Genomic DNA, 22,387 nt, shown 5'->3' with positions numbered 1-22,387 from the left:
ATAAGTGCTCCCAAATCATCTGTAAGACTGCTGAAATTTGTTACCCCAAGTGGGAAGAACAGCCGCAGTATGATATGGATACATCACTGCTTAGCAAGATTTATTTCAGCAAGAATACTTAGAAGATATTTAAAAATTATAATTTTTTTTTCTTCCTGCTGACATTACCTCAGCAATCTGCAACAAGCAATTTCTTGTATAATGAAGTGTATGAAGGGAGCAAGCAAGTCCACTCCAACAGTCTTGCAATGCAATGAAAACTAGGTAGGAGAGAAACCTCATATGCAATTTGAAAAATTGGATCACCCTGCACTTCCCAGAGCAATTAAACTAACCAGAACTTTATCACATTTTCTCTTTTAAAAGTGAGTACTGTCTCAGAAAACTGCTACTGATTAATAGAACTGCTCCAGGTAACTCAAAGGTCTACTAAATGTGGCAAGTAAAATGCTATGATTTATGAGTGGCAAAAAGATGGGACAAAAGTTAAGTGATCTGACAGGAGACACAGATGACCACAACATAGCAGAAGCATGGAGATAAGGAATCAATATTCCCAGTCCTTTGATACACCCTGCAAGGCAAGTATTCTCATCAACACCCTTGTTCCTATTTCCCTTTCACCTTCCAAACACCCTTTTTGTTTGTTCCCCTCAGTTTTGGGCATTCTTCTCAGCAGAGATGCTCTCCTACCAGTCCTGACTATACTGTTGCAAGGGGTTCTTCCTCCCTGGGTGCTGAACTTTGCTGCATTTCACAAGGTTCCTTATTAGCCCATTCCTTCAGCCTGTTTAAGTCCCTCTGTATGGCAGTCCTGCCCTTGAGCATATCAGCTGTTTTTTCCAGTTTGGTGTCTTCAACAGGTAAGAGTGCACTCCATCACCTCCCCCAGGTCACTGCTAAAGACATTAAATAGGCTTCTGGACAGATGCCTGCAGTACCAAACTTGTTACTGGCCTCCACGCAGAGTATGATGTCTTAATCACCACCTTCAGAGCCCAAACAGATTTTTAGTCATCTGTTGTCGACCAAGATGTAACATCCCAACTTGGACACAAGCATACCATATTGAAAGCCTTGCTAAAGTACATATTCTTGAACTGTTCTTGGATTTGGAAGATGCTATCCTCAGTGATCTGCCAGTCTTCCTGGACTCCTTTATTCTTTAGAGCTGTCTCCCAGGGATTACACCTACCCATTTCCTGCATACCTCTCACTGCCTTCATCACTCTTCTCAAGATCTTGAACTCCAGTATTACACGGTCACAAAAGCAGAGCTGCCACTGCCTATTACAAGATTCAGAATGGCGCACAACCCAGAACTGATCAGATAGACAAGAGTTAATTATCTCACAATTCTTGTTGCTAGAGTAACAGCACTTCTTTTCTATTTATTTGTATCATCGGTTCCAGGAAAGACACTGAGGCAGCCTTCTATCTGAAGAAGTTCACAGTACAATGAGAAAACTGTCAAGATTAATTTTGGATGCGTTGGGATTAGTACTAAATTTATTATAGCCCAACATAAGGGAATTTGTAACTTCTCTCTCCTGCCTTTCACCTGTTCACTAGGGAATATGGGGAATTATTTGAAAATTGTAATTAGAGAAGCTTGTGGGAGCTTCTAAGACAGAACCAAGGAAAAAATGAGGGAACAGAGATAATACAGGGTTAGACTAATAACAGCGTTTGCTGATTTCTTCATTTTACTTGAGTCAGTGCAATAAAAATTAATCAGCAGCTCATTATAGGGTAGAAGTAAAGGATGGTAAACCTACAGAAGGCACTAAGAGGGCAGAAACTAGATAGCAAATTTGTTATTCCCCTGTCCCGCTGCATTACATTTTCTCTGCCAAATAGAAAGATACTGTTAAAGCCTTCACTGTCAGCTGCATCTACCTCTATCAGCCAGAAACTAAGAACTCAGTTTCACATACTTTAGTCACTTACATTTTTAGAAAAATTTGTAATTCTTGATGGGGAAAAGGATTAGCATTTTCTAATTCAACTAAGAGGTCAAAAACACAGCTTCTCCATATTAATTCTTCATTAAAAAAATCAGGAACAGACAACTACAACCAGTTTGCAAAGAAACACAGACAAGGCTTCTTTGAATACAGGTTTTCATTCACTCAACACAAGTTTTTATTTGCAAGAGTCTGTCCTTCAGCACAACTCTATCTGACTTCGATGGCTCAAGAACCAGAGTCCTGGCAATGCATGCAAGTTTTTGATTCGTGTCTCTTAGTATGGTCCTAACTCTGGGTAGCTGACAAAAAATGTGCCCCATGGAATGATTATGAACCATGGCATTTGAATGACTACAGCACTGCTTCCTCCAGTCTGACATCTGCCTGAACAGCAAAAGCCAATACCTGACACTTGACAGACTCTACACCCAGATGGTCCCCACCAAGTTACAACCCTCCTTCTACCTTTTAAGATTTTGAAGATTGACATATTGATAAAGGCATAAAAAAGAGCAATCTTACTTTAGATACAGCAAACACTCTCTTTGATAACATAACTTGTTATAATGTAGACACTGAAGTGGGCACAAGTGTTGAACCTACACATCTCTTACTGCCTTGTGTGTTTTCTCACTTTGAAGGCAAGGAGGAGTTGCCCTTTATGTAGGAGAGCAACTAGAATGCATGGAGCTTTGTCTGGGGATGGACAATGAGCCAGTTGGGAGCTCCTGGGTTAGAATTAGTAGGCAGACCAACATGGTTGACGTTCTAGTGGGTGTCTTCTGTGAACAGTCTGATCAGGAAGAAGTAGATTAGACTTTCTTCAGACAACTGGAAGAAGCCTCATGCTAGAAGTGAGTGAGGGGCCAAGGAGGGGAGGTACTCTCTGCTGGACCATACTTACAAGCACAAAAGAACTGGCCAGGAATGCAAAATCTGGAAGCAAACTTATAACCATAATTACAGAGTTCAGGATCCTAAGAAGAATTAAAAAAGCAAAAAGTGGGATCACAAACCTGGATCTCAGGAGAGCAGATTTCAGCATGTTCAGGGATCAGCTTGGAAGAATCTTATAGGAATTAGTCCTGGAGAGAAAAGCAGTCCAGGTGAGCTTGTTGAGTTTTCAAGTATCACCTCCTCCAAGATGAACAGCAAAACAAACAAAGGTTGACCAAAGAGACCCTGACAAAAACAAACAACATAGAAGAGGTAGAAGCAGAGACATGACTTGGGAGAAATATACACATTGAGCTTCTGTTGGTACATCTGAATGGAAAAGGGGACCTGGTCATAAAGGACAAGGTACTGGACACCTTTGCCTTCATGTTTACTGGTAAGACAACTCCAGCAATCCCAGGTCTGTGAAATAGTGCAAGACTCTGGAGAAAGGAAGACTTACCTTCAGTAGAGGAGGTTCATGGTAGGGTACAATTAAACAAATTGCATAGGATGCATCCATAAGTGCTGAAGGAGCTGGCCAATGTCGTTGCAAAGCCACTCTGAAACATCTCTGAAAGGCTGTTGTGATCAAGAGAGGTTCTTGACAACTGGAAAAAAGCAAGTATTGTTCCCATCTTCAGGAAGGGAAAGGAAGATGGGGGAATGACAGGCTGGTCAGTCTCACATTGATCCCTGAGAAAGTGATCAGGCAAGTAATCCTGGAAAACATTTTCAAATGTGAAAATCAAGAAGGTAACTAGGAGTAGTTAACATAGATTTACAAAGTGGAAATTGGAAATCTCATCTGACCAACCTGGCAGCCTTCCCTTCTACAGTGGCATTAAGAATTTGGTGGACAAGGGGAAAGCAGTGGATGTTTATCTTGACTTTAGTGAGGCCTTCAACACTGCCCTTACATCCTCACAGACAAATGGATGAAGTACAGAGCAGATAAGTAGACTATGATGTGGACAGAAAACAAGCTGAACTGCCGGGCTCACAGGCACTAAGTCCAGATGAAGGCCAACCCACAGAGGGCTCCTACTGACCCCAATAATATTTACCTCTTCATTTACAATCTAGACACTGGGTTGGAGTGCACCTTCAGCAAGCTTGCTTCACCATGGCCTTCTCTACAAGCTGGCAGGGAACCTCTGTTCCAGCACCTCAAACACCTTCTCCCTCTCCTCCTTTTCTGACTGTGGTGACTGCAGGATTGTTTCTCGTGTTTCCCCTGACCCTCATCTGCTGTGCAGCATTTTGCCTTTCTGAGTATGTTTTCCCAGAGGCACAGCTGTGCCCTGCAATAGGGCTGTTGGAGCCAGCTGGAATCAACTATGTCTGACATAAGGAGCATGCTAAGGTTTAAATCATCATCTTTCCATAATCCTTACTTTTCTATTAAAGGAGAGAAGTATACTACTGCACTGTTTATTAAACAAGCTTTTATTTTTCAAGAAAACAAAGATGAAGTTTCAAATTGTTCAACAGCCAGAGAAGTACAGTTCCAAAATGAAAGAAATTGCTATCATTTAGCTGTTAGGGTTCCCCTCAATATACACAGGAAGATTGATAGTAAACAGGCTACATCTAGTCTCATTATGCAGATTTTAGTTTTCATTACAAAAACACCACAGATTGCTGGTTATTATTATAATTTTATGTTATTATGTTACAGGTGATAAGGTATAGACACCATGGAACCCATAGACATTCTCTCTCCATTTCTGGAGAGATTCATCGTCTCAGTCTTGAAGCACAGTAGCAAAAGCTTTTATAGGTCTGTGTACTTGTACGATACTGATCAAGTATTTTAAGATTCTCTTCTTCAGAACTGAAACAGGAAACTGAAACACTGACATCTGAAAATAATCCCCAAATTACAGTTTTGTACATTCTGGTGTATCAATGCAGGAATGGCTGTCAATTATGAAACAAACTCAACCATATTCCACTGCAGAGAAGCCTTTACCACTAATAAGTAGACACTCTGACCCTGTTACAAGGCTTACAGATGCCTCTAAGATTGGTAAATCTGTCTTCAAGGTTTATTGTCCTTAATTTGCTGAAGTTTGGGAGGTAGAACAACGGTCTCAAAGCAAGGAAATACAGAATCATACAGGAAAATTCAATGATACAACCAATTCTTAAGTAGGGGACATCAAAACGGCTCAGTGATCCTGTAATACTGGAAGGCAGCCCTCTCAAATGGCCTTAGAGCAACTTTAACGGGTTTCCAACTAAACCAGCAATTGGCCTTTTTAACATACTGATTAGTATGCTTAAGCTTGTTCATAAATGTGTTGACCTTTTTTTTTTTTGCCTATCATCCAAAAAAGATGAGCTACTAATTTTCAGTTCCTACAAGGAATGAAATCATTTCCTCTTACAGTTAGTTGCTATGGAAATAGTACTTCACAACTGGACCTCCATTGGAACAAGATGTAAAAACAACTTAGAAAATAATCTTATTTTTAAGAACCAGTTGCTGAAAGGTAATAGACAACTTCTTATGGGCTTGTCCAAGGCTTGAATCTCCATGAAATGGGACATCTAACTTCCCAATGATATGTCAGTCTCCCAGTTTTTTATGGCCGCTCAAGTAATTATGACTGGTATCTGTCCCAGCCCTATTAAACATACAAGATTACAACTGCAGATCAATGTTTGATTTTGACATTCCTTAAAACTCAAAACTGTGCACATAAAAAAAATAAACCCACTAAACCCAACCATTAACACCTACATTCCTTCTGAGTTTAAGGGACATTTTTTAACTTCTGAAAACCACTGCGAAGGGGAAAATAGCCATGTTCCTGATATATACACTGTGCCTACAAAAGAACTATCAGATCAATAGAATTGCCACCATACTTTCCAAGACACTTCATAGAAAATCTGTTTTTTTTGCTTTAATTTGAATGACCACTCAAATTCTTAATGGGTGGAAGAGAGATGAAGAACAATCCTTTGAGACCATTACACTCAATTCCCTTAGAGCATCCTGTCATACCCCCATTGCTCCCCTCCACCATATTTTGAAGAGGGACAGTTATACACTGAAACTTTATCTTCCACATACAGAAGAGGGGAAGGAGGTTATTAAAGAAGAAATAAAGCAAGTCACACTTGCCACTACAGAGTTCTTCTAATCCAATGACATTGTGTATTTAATCTTGAATTTGAACTCCATCCATTAAGAAACACAACTAGCATGGTATTTATTTTTAGAGCATGAAACTGCCAGGTTCTTTCAGAATGTCTTGCTGTATATAATAAACAAGATCTTTTTTAAAATACATTCAATAACAGCTTTATCATTCTAACAAGAACATGAACCATCAAAGGTTGCACATAAGATGACTAACTGCAGTCTGGAGAAATTGCTGGTTGTGTTAGGGAAACGAGAAAAAAAACAATGTGCAGCTGTCCTGGATGTAAAGAAGATTTTCAATTGTTGAAGGACTTGTATAGATCAGATGTGTGTTCCAGCAATCGAGTAACCCCTCTTCCTCGGGTGGTACTTGCTCCATAAAAAGAAGTCTTCACGTCACGTGGAGAATCACCTATTAAATTAAATAAAGCTTACAAATGAAATAAGCCCTCAAAGCTTGCATAAACTAACGTAATTATCCTTCATATGCTGTAAAGCTGAATTTATTCAAGAGTCCTAATGCAAGAAATGAGAGCCATGTTCTGTCCTCTGAAAACATCAAGTCCACGATCTCAGAATTTATAATTGGAACAGTTTCAGCATTTAATTCAGTATGTATTTTCCATGCAGAAAATAAGCTGCAAACTTAGAATTCTTACTTGTCTTAAACTCTATTCTGTTCCTCTCTGAAGATGAACCATGAATTGCCCAAATGAACTGAGTGCACGCTTTTTATTAGGAACATCTTAGCTCCAAAAAGATGACCTTAAATAAGCAGTTTTTAAAAGCCCTGTTCTAACAGAATACTTACAACAGATACCAGCTGAATTTGCACATGACTTAAGAGCAAAAGAGTGTTTTAAAGATGGCCCTGCCGCAATGCACCTATGCATGTAAGAAGTGACTTCACATAACAGGAAAATGAGAGTTCAAGTCAGATAGCAACATTTTTAAAGAAAACTAAGTTTGGATAGACTTTCTGACCATAACTTTCTGTCCAGTAAGAAAAGGGCAGTTCTTTCATCTTCAGAAGTTGAATGATATCTGCAACTGTATACTCTCTATAGTAAGCTCATGCAGAGCTAAATAACCTTTACATCACTGACAGACATCTTCTCTACCCAGAAATTTGAAAAAGCAGCAATTGGATTAAGTTTAAATACCCTTTCCCTTTATAAATGGAGAAATCTCAAACTCACAACTAGAAGGGACGTGTTCTTGATCCTGACTTGGAGAAATAGCGTATCTGTCATATCGAGAACTCTCAGCCTTCATTTTCTGTATGAAGAAATAAACATGTAAAACAATAGATTTGTCTTCCAAAATGAAATATGCCCAGCTATTCATGATACCTAGGAGTTACAGTCAAAATTGACCACAAAAAATAGCCCATCTACAGATTTTTTCTCAGTCTGCCTAGTACACTACACAGAAGACAGCATCCAAAATGAAAACAGATCTTCTGAAATCAGCCAGTTTGTTCTGTCTAAAACACCCAAGTTAACTAGAAATAATACAGGAAACTAATTTAAAGAAACTGACCTGAAAACGTCCAGCATCCAGTATTACCCTATTGATATTTCTATTTCCACTGGAATCGCAGTCTTGAAGAGGTAGGTGAGTGGCTGTCAGTGGGACTCCATACACACCAGCCAAAGATTTACTGATGCAATAACTTGACCAAGAAAATAAAGAAATCAAGAGAAGTTTTGTTAAGAGGGATGTAGTGCTTAACAGAAGCACAGCATTCTTAGTTCATCACAGCCACAGACTGTGATGTATGGAGATGACAGAGGGCAGGGTGTTGTCACAGAAGCTAGATAGTGACCCTGCATCCTTCTAAGACCACCAGCCTATTCTACAACTACACCTGAAATTAACACAACTGTTTCCCTACGCTATCAAATGCAGCCACTTAATGTGAAAATAAAGTTTCTGGCAAGGCACAGTATACGTAACAGGAGGGTTTTTTAAATGAAAGACTACTCATTACTATTTCTCACAAATAGTGTTATTACTATTGACCAAGACCTTTAATTGCATTTGTTTCCACAATTACTTACTTGCTTTTCCCCCTTCCACCTAACAGATTAGGTAAGCTTATGCAGATACATTGTATGTAGAACAGTATGAAAATATCAGAAGTAGAGATGGACTAAAATAAACTGAGAATTTCCCACCAAACAAGTTTATTAAACATCTGAATAAAAATAGCAAGTTTTAACATTAATAGCATCTCCCAATTCTCCAGTACTAAGTGGAAGTAGCGATAGGACAAATACAAACCAAGTGATAGACACTACTATCACAGACATTACACTACATTTAAATGCTAATACAGCATAAAACATACAAACAAAAATTAAAGCCACAAATAGAAAAGACCTGGAGGCAGAAGGATTAAATAAAGCTTGAGATTTAGAGCCACGGTGCTCAAAGCAGTCACAAAAGCCAGAGCCAAGAAGCACATGTCAATAACAAAATGAAGAATTGTCATACTGTAGGTAACTCCTGTACAATACTCACGCAATTTTCTTACAAGATGCCAAAGCACAGAAAAGTATACCATTTTCTTCATGCCACTTGCACCTACATAAAAATGAAGTTCAGGTCTATTACAGAAGTACCATTAATCAATGCAAATAGTTGGTATGGTCAGAAGGAACAGGAGCCAACATTCAAGATGTTATCTTTTCTCTCAGTGAAAATATACAGTTTAAATTTCACATAGGATCAGCACTCAGTAACAAAGATTTGGTTTATGTAAAGCCAAAAACCATGCTTAAGTGGCTTTTTTTTTTTTTTACACTGGGGTGGGAGGGAAAAGGAAGAAGAGAGAATCCTATGAGATAAATGGAATTTAAAAGTAACAATTAGAAACTTCCCATTAAAGTGGGATAGCTCCTCTTAGTATGAGCAACCCCACCTCCTCCTGTAAATGCATGTTTTAAAGTACACTTTTCCATTCCATTCTTGAAAAGGTCTCCCACTACTGTGATGCTACTCATGGAAATGGAAAAATGCCTGACAATACAGATGTAAAGAGTGACACTGATTTACAAGTGATCTCAAAATCCACACCGTAAGCAGACTAGGAATAAGTTTTAGTTGGTTTAAAAAAAAGATCATATTACTAGTTCTTACTTAAAACAGTAAGAGTAAAAAGTTCAGGTATGTATCTAAGTAAACTACATCAGTGCTAAATATTCCCCTGCAACACCACTGACTACATATTGTTTCTTCGTAGAAACACAAGGATCCGAAAGGAGCAAAAATTCTGTTCAAGACATGTAGGGAAAGAAACAAAACACCAATCTGACAAAGTGCATTCCAGAGCTGTACAAAGAGCATTCCTTCAGGAGGAAAGATCCCACTTAACTCTTAAGCTTAAGAATTTGATTACTGCCACTAGCATGCATACCTAGGCCTTCATCACAGTTGCAGCATGAGGTACATAGTAACAGCTAGCGTCCCATCCTAATTACAATTTAGATTCTGAATATTCTCACTTCCATGATTTCCAGTTAAGTATCACAATATATTTAATTCCCTTTTTTAACCCTCCTTTAAATTAGGCCCCAGACTCAGCATGTGAAAGCCAATCTTCACACTTTTTTTTTTTTGAAAAACATGGATTTCACATTTCCTATTGCAGTCACACTGTGACAAAAAGCATTTCTGATTAGAAGTTTGCTGAATATTTTAGGCTAGTAGTGCATAAACTGTATGTAGGACACCAAGACATGTCAGAGTAATACCCATTTCCACAAAAAAAAAGAAGCCAACATACCTGGTATTACTGGAAAAATCCCACAAGACAGCATCTAGCTCTCTACACACCCAAGTCTTGGATGGCTCTTTTTGATATTTCTTCTGGTACAGTTTTATTACCAGGTCTTCCACAGTAAGAAGCTCCAGATGGCTCTCAACGCCTGTAGCTCAGAGGAGATCCAGGTCAGAACAGAAAAGCCAGCTGAGCAGAATGTTCACACTTTTCAGCTAGTCCTTGTTCACTATTCAGCCTCTTCACTGAACCTCAAAGCTAATGTAAACCTCAACAAATTATGAATTCCACCAGTGGTATTAGTAACATTTGGCTTCCTAGCAAAGCAGGTCCTGTATTCCCACAATTTTCTCTTCCTCAGTAATTATATAGCCTACCTACAGGCCATCTTTCCTCAGAAGCTGTTAGTTTTCCCATCTATTACCACACACATCTGCACAGTAATCTCACTGTCACTGCTGCTCCTTTAACTGGCTGAGCAAGAAATAGTGCATTGTTCTGTGGATGTGCTCATTACCCAGTTAGCTGACTGGCCACATAGTAGTTATTTGGAGGAAAAGAAGAGGGAGTAGCACACCAAGTAGTTCTAGCTATCAGTACCAGCTTTTATGAAACCTTTGAGACCTGAACTCCTGACTAATCCATGATTACATAATAAGGCCCAAACAGGTTGATTTCCCACCTGCTACACTAGCCATTCGTTCAAGACACCAGGTTACTCGGAATCTGTCATCAGCCTAGAGAAAAGAAAATTTCAGTCACTTTCAAGAAGTATATACAAGTAAAGTATAGAATTTTGACATCTGCAACACCTCTGGCTGCACCTTAAGTAGTCACCTCCAAAACAAAAGACCGTGTTTGTGTACAACCTTCCTGAAAATTCCCTTGACTTGGAATCTAATAGCACGGCAGACTTACAACCAAACCTTAGGAGAAATTTGACCGACATCTGGGAACAAGTTAACAGTTAACCCATGCTACAGCTATTTCCACTAACTGCTGTATAGTATTTTTGCATCCACATTTCTTCAGAGTCCTGTATTTATGGATGGAACCCAAGATCTTGATCCTCTTCTCCTGTTATGAATTAGCATCAGGCTTCAATAGAATGAAAACGGTCATCATGAAGCTTGAACTCCTCTGAACCCCAATGTTTTGTTTCACACACTGGCAACTCAGTGAAACAAGTAAATTAAGATTTATGGTATTCTCATGGCAAAAAAAAAAAAAAAAGACATTAAAATGTGAAAACAGCCCTAGAAAAGCCGGATTATTTGACTAATAATATTCAGCACAATCAATTTAAGTACAGTCTTAAAAACCCTTAACCTAAGTCAAAACATTAGACTACACTAGAGCAGACATGCAGGCTGAAAATAAGAAGGCAAAAAACTCAGTCTAATTTATAAAACCACTAGTTTCTTTTCCTAAACAGTGGGAGTACATGTGAGTGGGTGGGTGTGGGAGAAAAAACAAAAAAGGAATTCTGCTTATTCAGGCTCCCTATTGCTTTTTGTTAATGAAAAAAGCTGGAATCACTAAAAGAAAGTTAAAAATGACTCAACTTTTTAAAACGGGACTGCTTCTTCCTATACTAGAACTCGGAAATCCCCCTCCCTGCCCCAACAAGCTGATTATGGTTTACAGCAGAGTCTCTCCCTTGATTGTCCAGTGGAAGAAAATTTACAGATTTCAATTTAGAGTGCCTTACTTTGACCTTGACCATACCCTGCAGAAAAAGCGAGGCCAACCACCTCCGTCTGGCTGGGCAAACTCGAGAAGTTCACGTAAGACAACCGGGTAACAGGTACGTGAAAGATGAAATCCAGATATAGGGATCTTATGAGTGGCATCACCTAATGAAGGTAGAAGGGGGGGGAAGTTATGAGAAATCATTCTTTAAATGATACAGTCCCACCCAACCTCCCTTTGTATCTTTTTATATACATGCATGTACACACACACACCTCTTTTCTACAGGCAGCATCTGTGATATCCGTAATTAAACTATCAAAACCTTGCTTCCGACAGCAAAAGACTAGTTGGTCTGGGCTGTGAGCAGACATGCACACTTACTCCCTCTTAAAAGGCCATTATCTAAATATTTGACATAGGGTAACATGGGCCAAGTTTGTTCCTTCTGCACAAAAGGGGAGGAAGTGTACTAACAGAAACAACCTGGAATGTATAAACACTGCTTAAGAGCACAAGGGAAACAAGGCAGTCAAGAGCTCTGCCATTTGTGGATACAAGAAACTTGCAAAGTGACTGCAACAAACTGTTCTATCACCCCTTTTTTGTCAAAACTTGAGATGAAGTTCCCAGAAAGAGAAACCAGGAAAGAACCTCCCAGAAGGAGATGTACAAAACAAGTAGATATAGATCAGATAGTCTCAAACTGAACACCCTTGCATACCACTCTTCCTCTATTGATACTCACTAGCAGTCTGGCAGTGGTACCGAAAACCACGTGGTGGCACTTCTGCAGAAAAGCATAAGGGAGGGGAGAAAAAGAACAACCATCATCCAGCACCACCATGACAGATCCGTAACTCCAAACTATGCACCACATTTTGATTTAGAGAATGGAACAGCTTCATCTTCCCCTGTGGCCTTGTACAAGTACCACAGCTATTTTTGAAAAAAATATTTTCAGTTGTATGTATCTGAGAAAAAAGTATATATTGTATAGCATTTATGTTTAGGTCCAAGACATACATTCCTTGCATGAAATACAGAGCACAAATATCAGAAGTGCCTTATGGATTTACTCTACCCTCCTTGAAGCTTCATGCAGTCCTAGCACTTAAGTACATCTTCAGAAAAAAACAGCACTGCTCAGATATTGTGAGTAGAAGTCCAATCACTTACAGTCAAATAAATAAACCTGTCTTAATACCAGAAATCTAATCTGGGCAGCAGCAACTGACATTAAATAGCCTCCCTCTTAATGCAGAAGATGAACTCTTTGTTGTCTACTCTTCTTTGGAAATCACCTGGATCTATGAAGTGATGGAAGTCAGCCATTATGCCGTCCTGCAGGGAGTACTTGACACACCCAATCTCACAAGGAAGGAAGCGCTGGTCACAGTGGGATGGCAGCTTGCCATGACTGTAAATGTTCAGGAAATAGAAGATGTCTGCAACCACAGCTGATAGGGAAAAAAAAAAAAATATTTTCAGAAGAGTAACCAGAGGTTACAGCAAGCCATCCTGGAGTCACCTCATCCAGTGAAAACTTTTGTGCACTTTGTCATGGAACTGAGTAAAGTAGGGTAATGACCAAGGGAAGCACACAGATGGAGAAAGACATGTGAGATGACAAGGTAACTGATACTTATGCAAGAGTTGGGCCTATTGGTAGTCTATTCCTTTTTATGATAGTCTTATTCTCCTACAGGGTGAGGAGACCTAAAATCATGTTGCTAACTGGAAAGCAGCATTGCAAGCTCAATTCATTAAGTTAGATCCGTTAAGTGAGCTGGCACTAACCTAGGGTACAAGGAGATGGGAAGAATTCTACTAAGGATCACTTCTCACTAAATGAACTCCTAAAGAAGGTAAAAATACCCAAGGAAAGCATAAGAAAAAATTTATTATCTACTGTGAAAAATACTATACACCCTAAAGCTTAATGTTCAATGAATGCCACGTAACATTCCCAATGAAGTATTAAAATATTTATTTAATCCCTACGCTTACGTTCTGCCCCCTACCAAAAAAAGGTTATTTATTCTACTATATAGGGAGAACTATATAGTGAGGTATCTGTGTTTTTAAACACAGAAATGATGTTGTGGGTCAGATTTTATGGAATTCAACACCATCTGTCCTAAATTTGAATTTTGGTGCTCTCTTGCATGGGTCTTAATCTCTGCAAGCTCCAGGAGAGATACCGCTTAGGTGCAACTGCTTTCCTTATGAAAGAATGGATATAGGTATGGACAACCATGCAGAATTTTTACTGAGAAATATTAAGGAGCATCATCATAAAATGCATCTCAGTTGTCCCTTAACTTTCAACTGAATAAGAGCAGTTACGCTCTTATATATTATTTATATATATTATATATTAATTATATATATTATATATATTAATATTATATATATTATAATATATACATGCTCATATATATTAAGCATGGATTCTGGCAGAGAGCAAACTAACAGGTGTTACGCTTTTTAAATTGAGCTACTCTTCCCTGACCCTCTATAACCATGAAAATATTGAGAACAGTTCAAGGGGCTTCTTAAGTAAAAAGCTTGAGCAGAGACATAAGCAAACAGTACAGAAATAGCTTACATTAAGTGGCTGATTAACTTACCTTGTAAGCACTACCATTTTACCATTTTTGAGAAAAAAATGATTACTTGTTGGGGAAATATTGCAGATGTATTAATTACTCAATTCCAATCAAAACATCCACTTGAAGACAAGGTAAATATAGGAAGAGTTTAGGTTTCAAGAGTTCTTTCAATAAGCCAGGATGTTATAAAAGCATTGACCAAGTATGTATCCACTCTTATTCTCCCAAAGAGGCCAGGTCATCATTTTCTCTAACACTTGTTAGATATCAAAGCTCAAACTTTGTACAATTTCTCACTCTTTGAGCTTAGCAGATGCATTCCTTTATTCTGAAGTTGGATTACCCTTGTAAGTTACAAATGTCAGAATGATCTTTTTCTTAAAAGCCTTGAAAGAATTGTAAAGAAAGTATTAGTAGCTATACAACCATTAAGCTAAAGAAAAAAAACCACCAGAGGATAAAATTATTTCAGGCAAGGCAGAAGGACATTTGCACTGACTTCTCTCAATGCAATGAAGAAGTTTTTATTTTTTTCTGCAGGCCTACACCATTACTTTAAGAACAAACACACACTTGACACGGAGAGCTATTGAAAAAAATTAAAATGTCCTTTGTATAGGTACCACTCAGAATATCTATAAAAAGCAAGCTTTTATCAAACAGAATCAACTACTGTAAGATTAGTATACCCTGATCACTCTTCCACGACACAGCAGAGGCATCAGGAAAAGAAGTAACTCTGTGTACCACAGTGGTCAGACAGCTAGGTGCTGGTTGATCCAGATTAGGCATCTGGAAAAGAAAAAATAATTAAAAATCAGTCTACTAACTGCCAGTAAAATCCCTCACCTCGTTCTATTAGAGGAAGACCTTATGTCCATTACTAGTCATGGCTACGTGGAACAAATCTATCATTTACATACAAGTGCCTGTGTACTTGCAGACTGGGACGGCAAGATTTCTCTTCCAACAAAGGATAGCTGTCTTAATACCTTGGCTAACTCACAACTGGAAAGAACCACAGCTATTTAGTTAAAATCTAATACAAGCATAAAAATCTTAAATTTTGTTAGGTTCAACTACTTGTTGCACAGGAGGAAGTCTTCCAACTGGAATTTCAAACAATACATAAACTTGATGAAAAAGTTTGCCACATACATTATTTGTCTTTGACTAGGAATAGCATTCATGAAAACCTGGTAAAGCCTCAATTCATCAGACTGCTCTGGTACAGAGCAAGTAAGAGGGGCTCACAGGCCTGTTAAGTAAAATATTGCACATTCATGCATGCTTTTAAGAAGGCAGAGAGATTTGGGCATCTGCCTAGGCACATGACAGGCTTACAGGATTCAATCATTCAAGGCCCAAATTGTGAATAATATCCACATCTAGGTACACAAATTCCAGATAATCATCTTTGCCTGACAAGCTCTCATAGTTATCAGTTTAAGCTATTTAAAAGGAGGAATTAGTCCCACCCATGTTAGCTTTGGTCATCTTCAAAAGTTGACCAAGACCATTCACTATGCAAAATAACTGTAGTTTCCTGTGTACCCAAGTGCAAGTAATAAAATGAGATCACAGTTCCAAATGCACAGTCCTGTATTTCCACTGGCAGGCAATGAGGATGATGTGCTTTATTTTAGTAAAGCAATTATTCTTTTCCTGATTAAAGCTTTCTAAAATGCTACTTCGTGTTGAACGAAATACACATCTCCATTTATGACTTAGTTGTTTCGTGTTGCTCTCCATTATGTATGAACATTTAACTTCATTAATTATACACCCCTCACCTGCTAAAAATAACACGATCATATTTTAAGTCTTTTCCTATATATGCAGGCCCCCAAATCTGAAGACACTGCCTAACATGTTCTTACTAGTCCAAATTAGTTAACTCAACTAATCCAGATTTACTAGTTATTCCAAACTACAGTCATCCTACCATTCTCTCTGTCACGTTAGCACTTCCATGTCCCAAGATTTACCCTCACCAGTAATTCATGGCCTGTATACAGTAATACAGAATGAAGAAGTAAATTATCCACATACTGAATCAGGCTCTTTGCTTTGACATAGAAGTTTTTATGCTGACAACCAAGACAGGAATAAAATAAGCTTTGTGCCACCTCACATAATTCAAACTCCAAGGAAAACTTCAGGGACCTGCTGGGAGAGTGCTATAAGCTGAACATTGGTGTAGTCAGAAAACTAACTACTAACTCCTACATTGAGATTTTGTCCTTCACCACTATTTTCTCCATAATCAAACCAATCTAAAACTAATGGCAAGCAATTTTTTTTTGTTTTTTTTGTGTGTGTGCAGGCTGTAACATTTCATTGACCTGGTCCACCACTGAGCCCCTCACTCAAGAACACCAAATCAGCTGGTTGTAAAATGTACTGACTTCCAGGCTATCAGACAAGTATGACCTAACTAAGGACATCCACAAAGCAAAGGTAACACAAACCTGTGACTAAAAACCATGCTAATTTACCATATTATAAATAAAACACATTTTAAATCAGACACTGCAAAAATACTGTTAAGCATAAAACTAAGCCATTAGAGAACAACATTTTAGTAGCTAAAAGAGTACAGAAGCACAAGCTGTGGTTATTTAAAGAGGTACAGAGTACTCCCACCAGCAAGTCACACCAGAACAATTTTCTGTTTAAATTTCACAATACTTCAGGCTACCACATCAGCCATAATTTCCAGAAGTCTGAGGTTAGGAGTACAGGTAATATCCTATAGCATCCCACCTTGCCAAACCCAAGCAACACTTCACTTCCCAAAAGGTGTTGATTTCTGAGCATTTACCTCCTTTTTTGTCTTCTGTGATTTCTTTTTCTTCCACTTCTGAGCCCTCTCATTATATGCCATCTTTTCCTCTTCTGTCAGCAACTTGAAAGAAAGCCGATTATTAAGAAGTTTTTACTACTTCCTTCTAGTAGTTACACAAACCAAGTGTTTTACACTGCTTTTCAAAAGGAAGCTATGAATACTTTGCAAAAATTGCTAACTGGTATCATCAAATCAAGCATTTTGGGCAGCTCTGTCTCTTACAAAGCCATTAAGCTTTGATTCAGAGCACCTGGTGAGCACATGCACTTGGAGCACCTTCAGAAGAGGGCAAGCTGGCTCTGTCACAGCATGGAGGTCTCCTGAAGCTCCTCTCACCAGCCAGGGGTGCCACCACCCATTTCCCACAAGCCAGATGTCCTCCCCTGCAGCTGCGGAGGACAGGGTGGGAGTAATTCTTAACCGAAATCAGATAGAGCTGCTCAAGGCTGAAGGGGTAATGCTGTGCTAAGCAGGCAGCAGCTGGGACACCACCTAACTCCCCCTCTCACAAGCACTATCTCAGCGTTTTACCACCACACGTGCCACAATCAACTCATAGCTGTCAGTTTGCCATCACCAAGAGGTGCTGGGGCAAAATTCATACAGCTGCCCTCCCTCCTACCCCCTCTCCAACAAAGCAGCATTAACCCAAAGCCCTTCTCTCCTCAAAGTAAGGCTCAGCCCAGCTCCCTCGCCCTCACCGCCCAGTCCTTGGCGCAATGTGGGATGGCGTCGGCCACACATGCCACGGGCAGCCCGCACTGCTGCAGCTTGGGCAGCTGGTCACGGGCAAACAAGTAGTAGGGGCTGGGGAAGCCCCTGGAGCACGACATGGCTGCCGCCGCCACCTGCCTGCCCTCCTCCTCCTCCTCCTCCTAGCCTCGCCTTATCCTCCTGGCCTGTCCTTGTCCTCCTGGCCTGTCCTTGTCCTCCTGGCCTGCCCTTGCTGCTGGCAACCACCGTTTGCTGTGGGAGTGGGCCGGGTTCCTAACACACGTTTTATAGGGGCGGTGGGCAGGGCAGGTGGCCGTCATGCCCAGCCGCTCCCCCGGGAGGCGGTGACAGCCCACAGCAGCAGAGTGTGTTCCTTGCCACAGCAGCAGAGAGTGGCGGGTGGCATTTTGTTTTGTTTTGTTATGTTTTCTGCTGCATTGTTTGGGGTTGCGAGCATTCCTCTCCCTAATGTCCGGTTCAATAGGTCTTCCGGCATCTGCCGAGATGGAAACACAATAAAAATGCAGTGTGTTATTGCCAGTGACCACATGTGGTCCTCGGCTGGTGCTGGCACTGCGTTCCTGCCTGGAAATGAGGGCTTCCCCGGGATGCACTTTGCTCTGCCTGGGCTGGGGTCACCCCCTGCTCTTGGCTCTAACTCCCCTGGAGGAGCCGTACTCTTGCTGCTCCTGGCAGCACGGTGTAGTAAGAGGCCTGTTGTGGCCTGGGGGAAGTACCTGCAACCAGTAGTAAGCAATGATCTCTGCGTATTCCCCTAAGTCCCACATACATCTGGTGCCATGCATTGTGGATATGTAATTCAAGTCTTCTGTTTCTTTTATTTGCTTACATGTACAAACATCTGTATTCATAAGTGAGCGTAGTGACTCTGTAAGGATTTTACTAAATTTAATAGGTAACATTATTCAGAGTGGGAAGGTATAGGGGTATATTTTTAATTTGAAAAATCAGTATATTGCCACTTTGTGAGGGTGGGGAGCCTGCCTTTCGAATTTTTGCAAGAACTTGGTGCAAGCTATTGCTGCCATTGAACACCAGCTTGTCCTGTAGGGATGGGCACTGCTGACAAGGTGCTTGCCCTGCAGCCTCCATGATCACCCTGAGCTCCTGCCTTGCCTTTCCTTCTGGAACAGCCTGGCTCTTGCTGCTCCCTGACAGTGACCTCAGGAGGAGCTGGTGCTCAGTGAGACAGGATCAGGATGATGTGCCTGCTCTGACACATCCAGTAGCGCTCAAAGTGCTGCCAGGGCCCGGATTTCTGGGTGAGAATACGGGGTGACAGATAACAGGAGTGGAGGCCCTCACAGGAGGGATACAGGAGGGAGTGGGGGAGAAGTGAAGACCAGCTTCACACCAGAGGCCTGGGTTTAGTTTTGAGATACGAAGCAGAAGAGTGGAGGAGGTGAGGGAGCATGCATATGCTTGGAAAGGCAGACTTGCACTTGCTTATTACAAAATACTTTGGGAGCGCATATTCTGCAAAACTGTGAAAGCTGTCCAGACTTTCATCTATCTCATTGACATAATTGACATTTCCTTCACTGAAAGTTTGCATACTGAGCCACAGTTCACATAAAATAAAGGGTGATCTGCATCATTTTGATAGGCAGGATGAGTTGCTTCCCTCCTTAAGCTTTCTATCAATCTCTCTCAAAAAGTAAGTGATCGTGACTTGTCTTAGTGTGTTAATTTTATATATATATATATATATATATATCCATATATATATATATATATATATATATATATATCCTATATATATATCCTATATATATATATATATATATATATATATATATATATATATATATCCGTAACTGGCCACAGAAGATAGTTTAACCAGTTTACAGAAGGGATTGTGAAATGTGGTTGCCTGCAGCAGAGGACCCAAAATGCAACCTGAAGCAGGGTTGCCAATGTGTCAGTGTCAGCAAAGGCTCTGATTAAATTTTGGCCAGGTTTTTCTTGCCTCAGGTGTGTGGTATCTCCCACATTCCTCACTGTTCCTTTTGTCTTTGGGGGCCGTCTTGATGGGGGACCATCTTCAGTATGTGGTTGCAGTTCCTACAGAGCCTGCATGATGTAGCAGAACATGAACCAGCACACTATGCTTATTCAGCTGACTTCAGTGAATTTACCCCAGTAATCGCAATAAAGATGGATGGTACAGCCTTGACTTGGAAGATTCTTTCCCATCCTCTATTCCAGAGTCCTTTTGAATTTACTGTAAATTTGGACATGAGGATATAAAACAGTGATGAAGACTTCAATGCATTTCATTGGAAAACTGCTTTTTCCCTTCAGTCTGTCTGCTTTCTTCATCTTCTGGTTAGGTAACTGTGAGTCTTTATCTCCAAAGGAGGTAGCTGATGTGTAGGCTTAGATCTTTGGCTCAGCTAATTATGTTTGTCACTGCTGGAACCACTGGCAGGTAAGGTCAGATCACATAGCTCTTGCATCTTACTGGTGGCTGGTTTCCTCTGAGGGTTAAAAAATGCTGCTGCAGTTTAGCCTCCTGGAGGCTTTTCTGTCTTGCTCAAATCCAATGAAACAATCTGTTTTATGCTGCCTATGAAGCACGCACTTACTGAATTTGCTGTTAAATTTACAGGAGGAGCCAATCACATTGTTAAAAACATATGAAGTCATACAGTAAAGTCAATGAGAATAGAAGATCATGTTTAAAGTCACTGTCATTCTTGTGGAAAATTACTTGTATCCAAGTAATAGTCCTTGATACGTAAGTTTAAATCTCTGAAGAGAGACTGCAAGAAATAACTTATATCTTTTAAATACAAACTTCTGCAGAGACTATTTTTTTAGCCAGAAAGGCAAATATTGCTGTTGTGTTACTGTATGAGTTGTTGCTAGGAGTACATCTGTGCACAGTTGCTTTATTTTCCTTCACACCATGTTCTTTTCTTGTGTGCAGTTTTGTGACCCACCCTCTAAGAGCCCATCCTCTTAAAAAAATTAGATAATGTGTGCATCAACTCTTTAAAGAAGACGAGACTCCACTAATAGCTCTCCTAGGGCTAGAGGTGTGGTTGGAAAATAAAATTCATAAGCAGTGAAGAGAAAGGATTATCCTACGTGGATTTGGGAGAGAGAAAAAAGAGGGAAAAGGTCATCTTTGGAGTACCATGTCATCAGTATTCTTGGCTGGGACCCTGGGGAGCTCCCTGTGTTTTAACTGGAAACTCATGTTTTAACTGTTTGATTGTCTGTTGTTTAACTTAGCTGGCAAAGGAGTTCTCCAGACCATTTATGGTGATTTGTAAGTCACATTGGGGCCATTCCAGGGAATAAAAGCAAGGGTTGTGCCAGTGTTTAAGTATTATTTTTTAAAGTACTTAATTCAATTAAATGACTTGATATGCCAACACCTAACTCTTAAATAGCTGGCCTTGGAAACCCAGCTCCACAACTGGGGACCTGTGCTTTCTCATCAATACGTGTAGTTCGTTAGATGTCTCAAAATAGGGTCTACGTACATTGAAAGAGAAAATCTATTTGAAACTTTTCTGCCAGTAATGCATTTTCATTCATTCAGGATTCATGGCTATCATCTTCTTTCCAAGATGTGTCTTACAGTTGTTTCTTAGAAAGAACTAGCAAAGATATTCTGCACAAAACTCGGCAACATCTGCTGCTACCCAGAGATCTGCTACTTTGGGGCTAGAGCCCTGTCCCACAGAGTGGGAAATATTTGGTGTTCTTGTTAGGGAATTCGAGTGAGATCCAGTAGCCAGCTTTTCTATGGCCCTGGCCCACCCCAGTGGATCACTTGGTTTTGTCCACTTGGGTCTCTCCAGTTACTGGCACCAAGGCACCCAGGTCCTCTGACCCATCTGAGTCTCATTGCTGGTGCTCAGATCCCTCATAGATGCACATACACACAAAATACAGTCCCTCACCCAGGAAAAGAGCTAGAAATGAATTTAATTAGAAGATAGGACAGCCTGTGCTGAGCAGGCACAGGGCATGGCCAGACATATCAAACAGCAAACTGTTGACATGCAACCAGCTCTTCTTATTCTCTCATCCCTCCTTTTCCCCACACTTGTTCCTTCCCAAATCACCTAGCTCCCTCCTTTTCTCTGCTTTTGATTCCCCCCCCTAAACGTCCCATAGGAAGTCCTGTGCAATCCTGAACTGCTCTTGCCCTGCATTCCGTAATGTGTCCTATATTCCTGGGCTGCAGTCCCAAAGTTGCTGTGGTGTTGACTATCAAGTGTTTCACTCCTGAACCCAGGGGCTGTCTGAAACAGCCCTGGCAGGGGTCCAGACAAGTTGTTCCTTCCCCTCAGTTCTAAATTTGGGATTCTACCTGCTCTTTTGTTCCTGTGCTTCTCTGGACTAGTGGAGGTGGGCCTTTGATGGGCTGATGGCTTTTGTGATGGGCCAGGGAGGAGCCAGGGTGGGGTATTATCTGGGCTACCCCCATGCTATTGTCTCCCTGCACTCCTTTGTGGGTGTGCAGATGAGCTTTTATCACATAATTTTGCAGTTTGTATCTTTCTCAGCCTGGTAAAGGAGCTTTTGGATCTGTGGCAGTTTCCCTGGAGAGTGATATAAAATGGGAACTTTGGCTTTCCAGTCCGGTAGTTATTACTGGTTTATATGTAGTGCATAAGCATTTCAGGAACC

The 22,387-nt window shown here is 40.3% G+C and overlaps 1 protein-coding gene across 1 annotated transcript; it reads right to left on the bottom strand.

Moving 5' to 3' along the window:
• Window positions 1-4,337: 4,337 nt before the first annotated feature.
• MAEL (maelstrom spermatogenic transposon silencer) lies at window positions 4,338-17,972 on the bottom strand. Its single transcript, XM_068692251.1, has 12 exons — window positions 17,704-17,972; window positions 16,979-17,062; window positions 14,844-14,946; window positions 12,844-12,999; window positions 12,288-12,329; window positions 11,576-11,703; window positions 10,530-10,584; window positions 9,854-9,995; window positions 8,590-8,652; window positions 7,606-7,738; window positions 7,263-7,341; window positions 4,338-6,475 (listed from the first exon to the last, which is right to left on the bottom strand). The coding sequence occupies exons 1-12, from the start codon at window positions 17,833-17,835 to the stop codon at window positions 6,360-6,362; spliced, it is 1,233 nt and encodes a 410-aa protein (XP_068548352.1). The 5' UTR covers window positions 17,836-17,972; the 3' UTR covers window positions 4,338-6,359.
• Window positions 17,973-22,387: the final 4,415 nt, after the last annotated feature.

The sequence above is a fragment of the Anas acuta genome, chromosome 1, assembly GCF_963932015.1.
Source record: "Anas acuta chromosome 1, bAnaAcu1.1, whole genome shotgun sequence".
NCBI lineage: Eukaryota > Metazoa > Chordata > Aves > Anseriformes > Anatidae > Anas > Anas acuta.
Note: the sequence above shows the minus strand (reverse complement) of the source record. Positions and strands in the feature narration are given on the sequence as shown.

Coding starts and splice junctions, on each gene's coding strand:
- MAEL (XM_068692251.1), bottom strand. CDS start 17,835: ATGTCGTGCTCCAGGGGCTTCCCCAGCCCCTACTACTTGTTTGCCCGT. Junction 14,947..16,978: donor CACAGAAGACAAAAAAGGAG/GTAAATGCTCAG, acceptor TTTCTTTTCCAG/ATGCCTAATCTGGATCAACC. Junction 6,476..7,262: donor AGAACACGTCCCTTCTAGTT/GTGAGTTTGAGA, acceptor TTAATTTAATAG/GTGATTCTCCACGTGACGTG.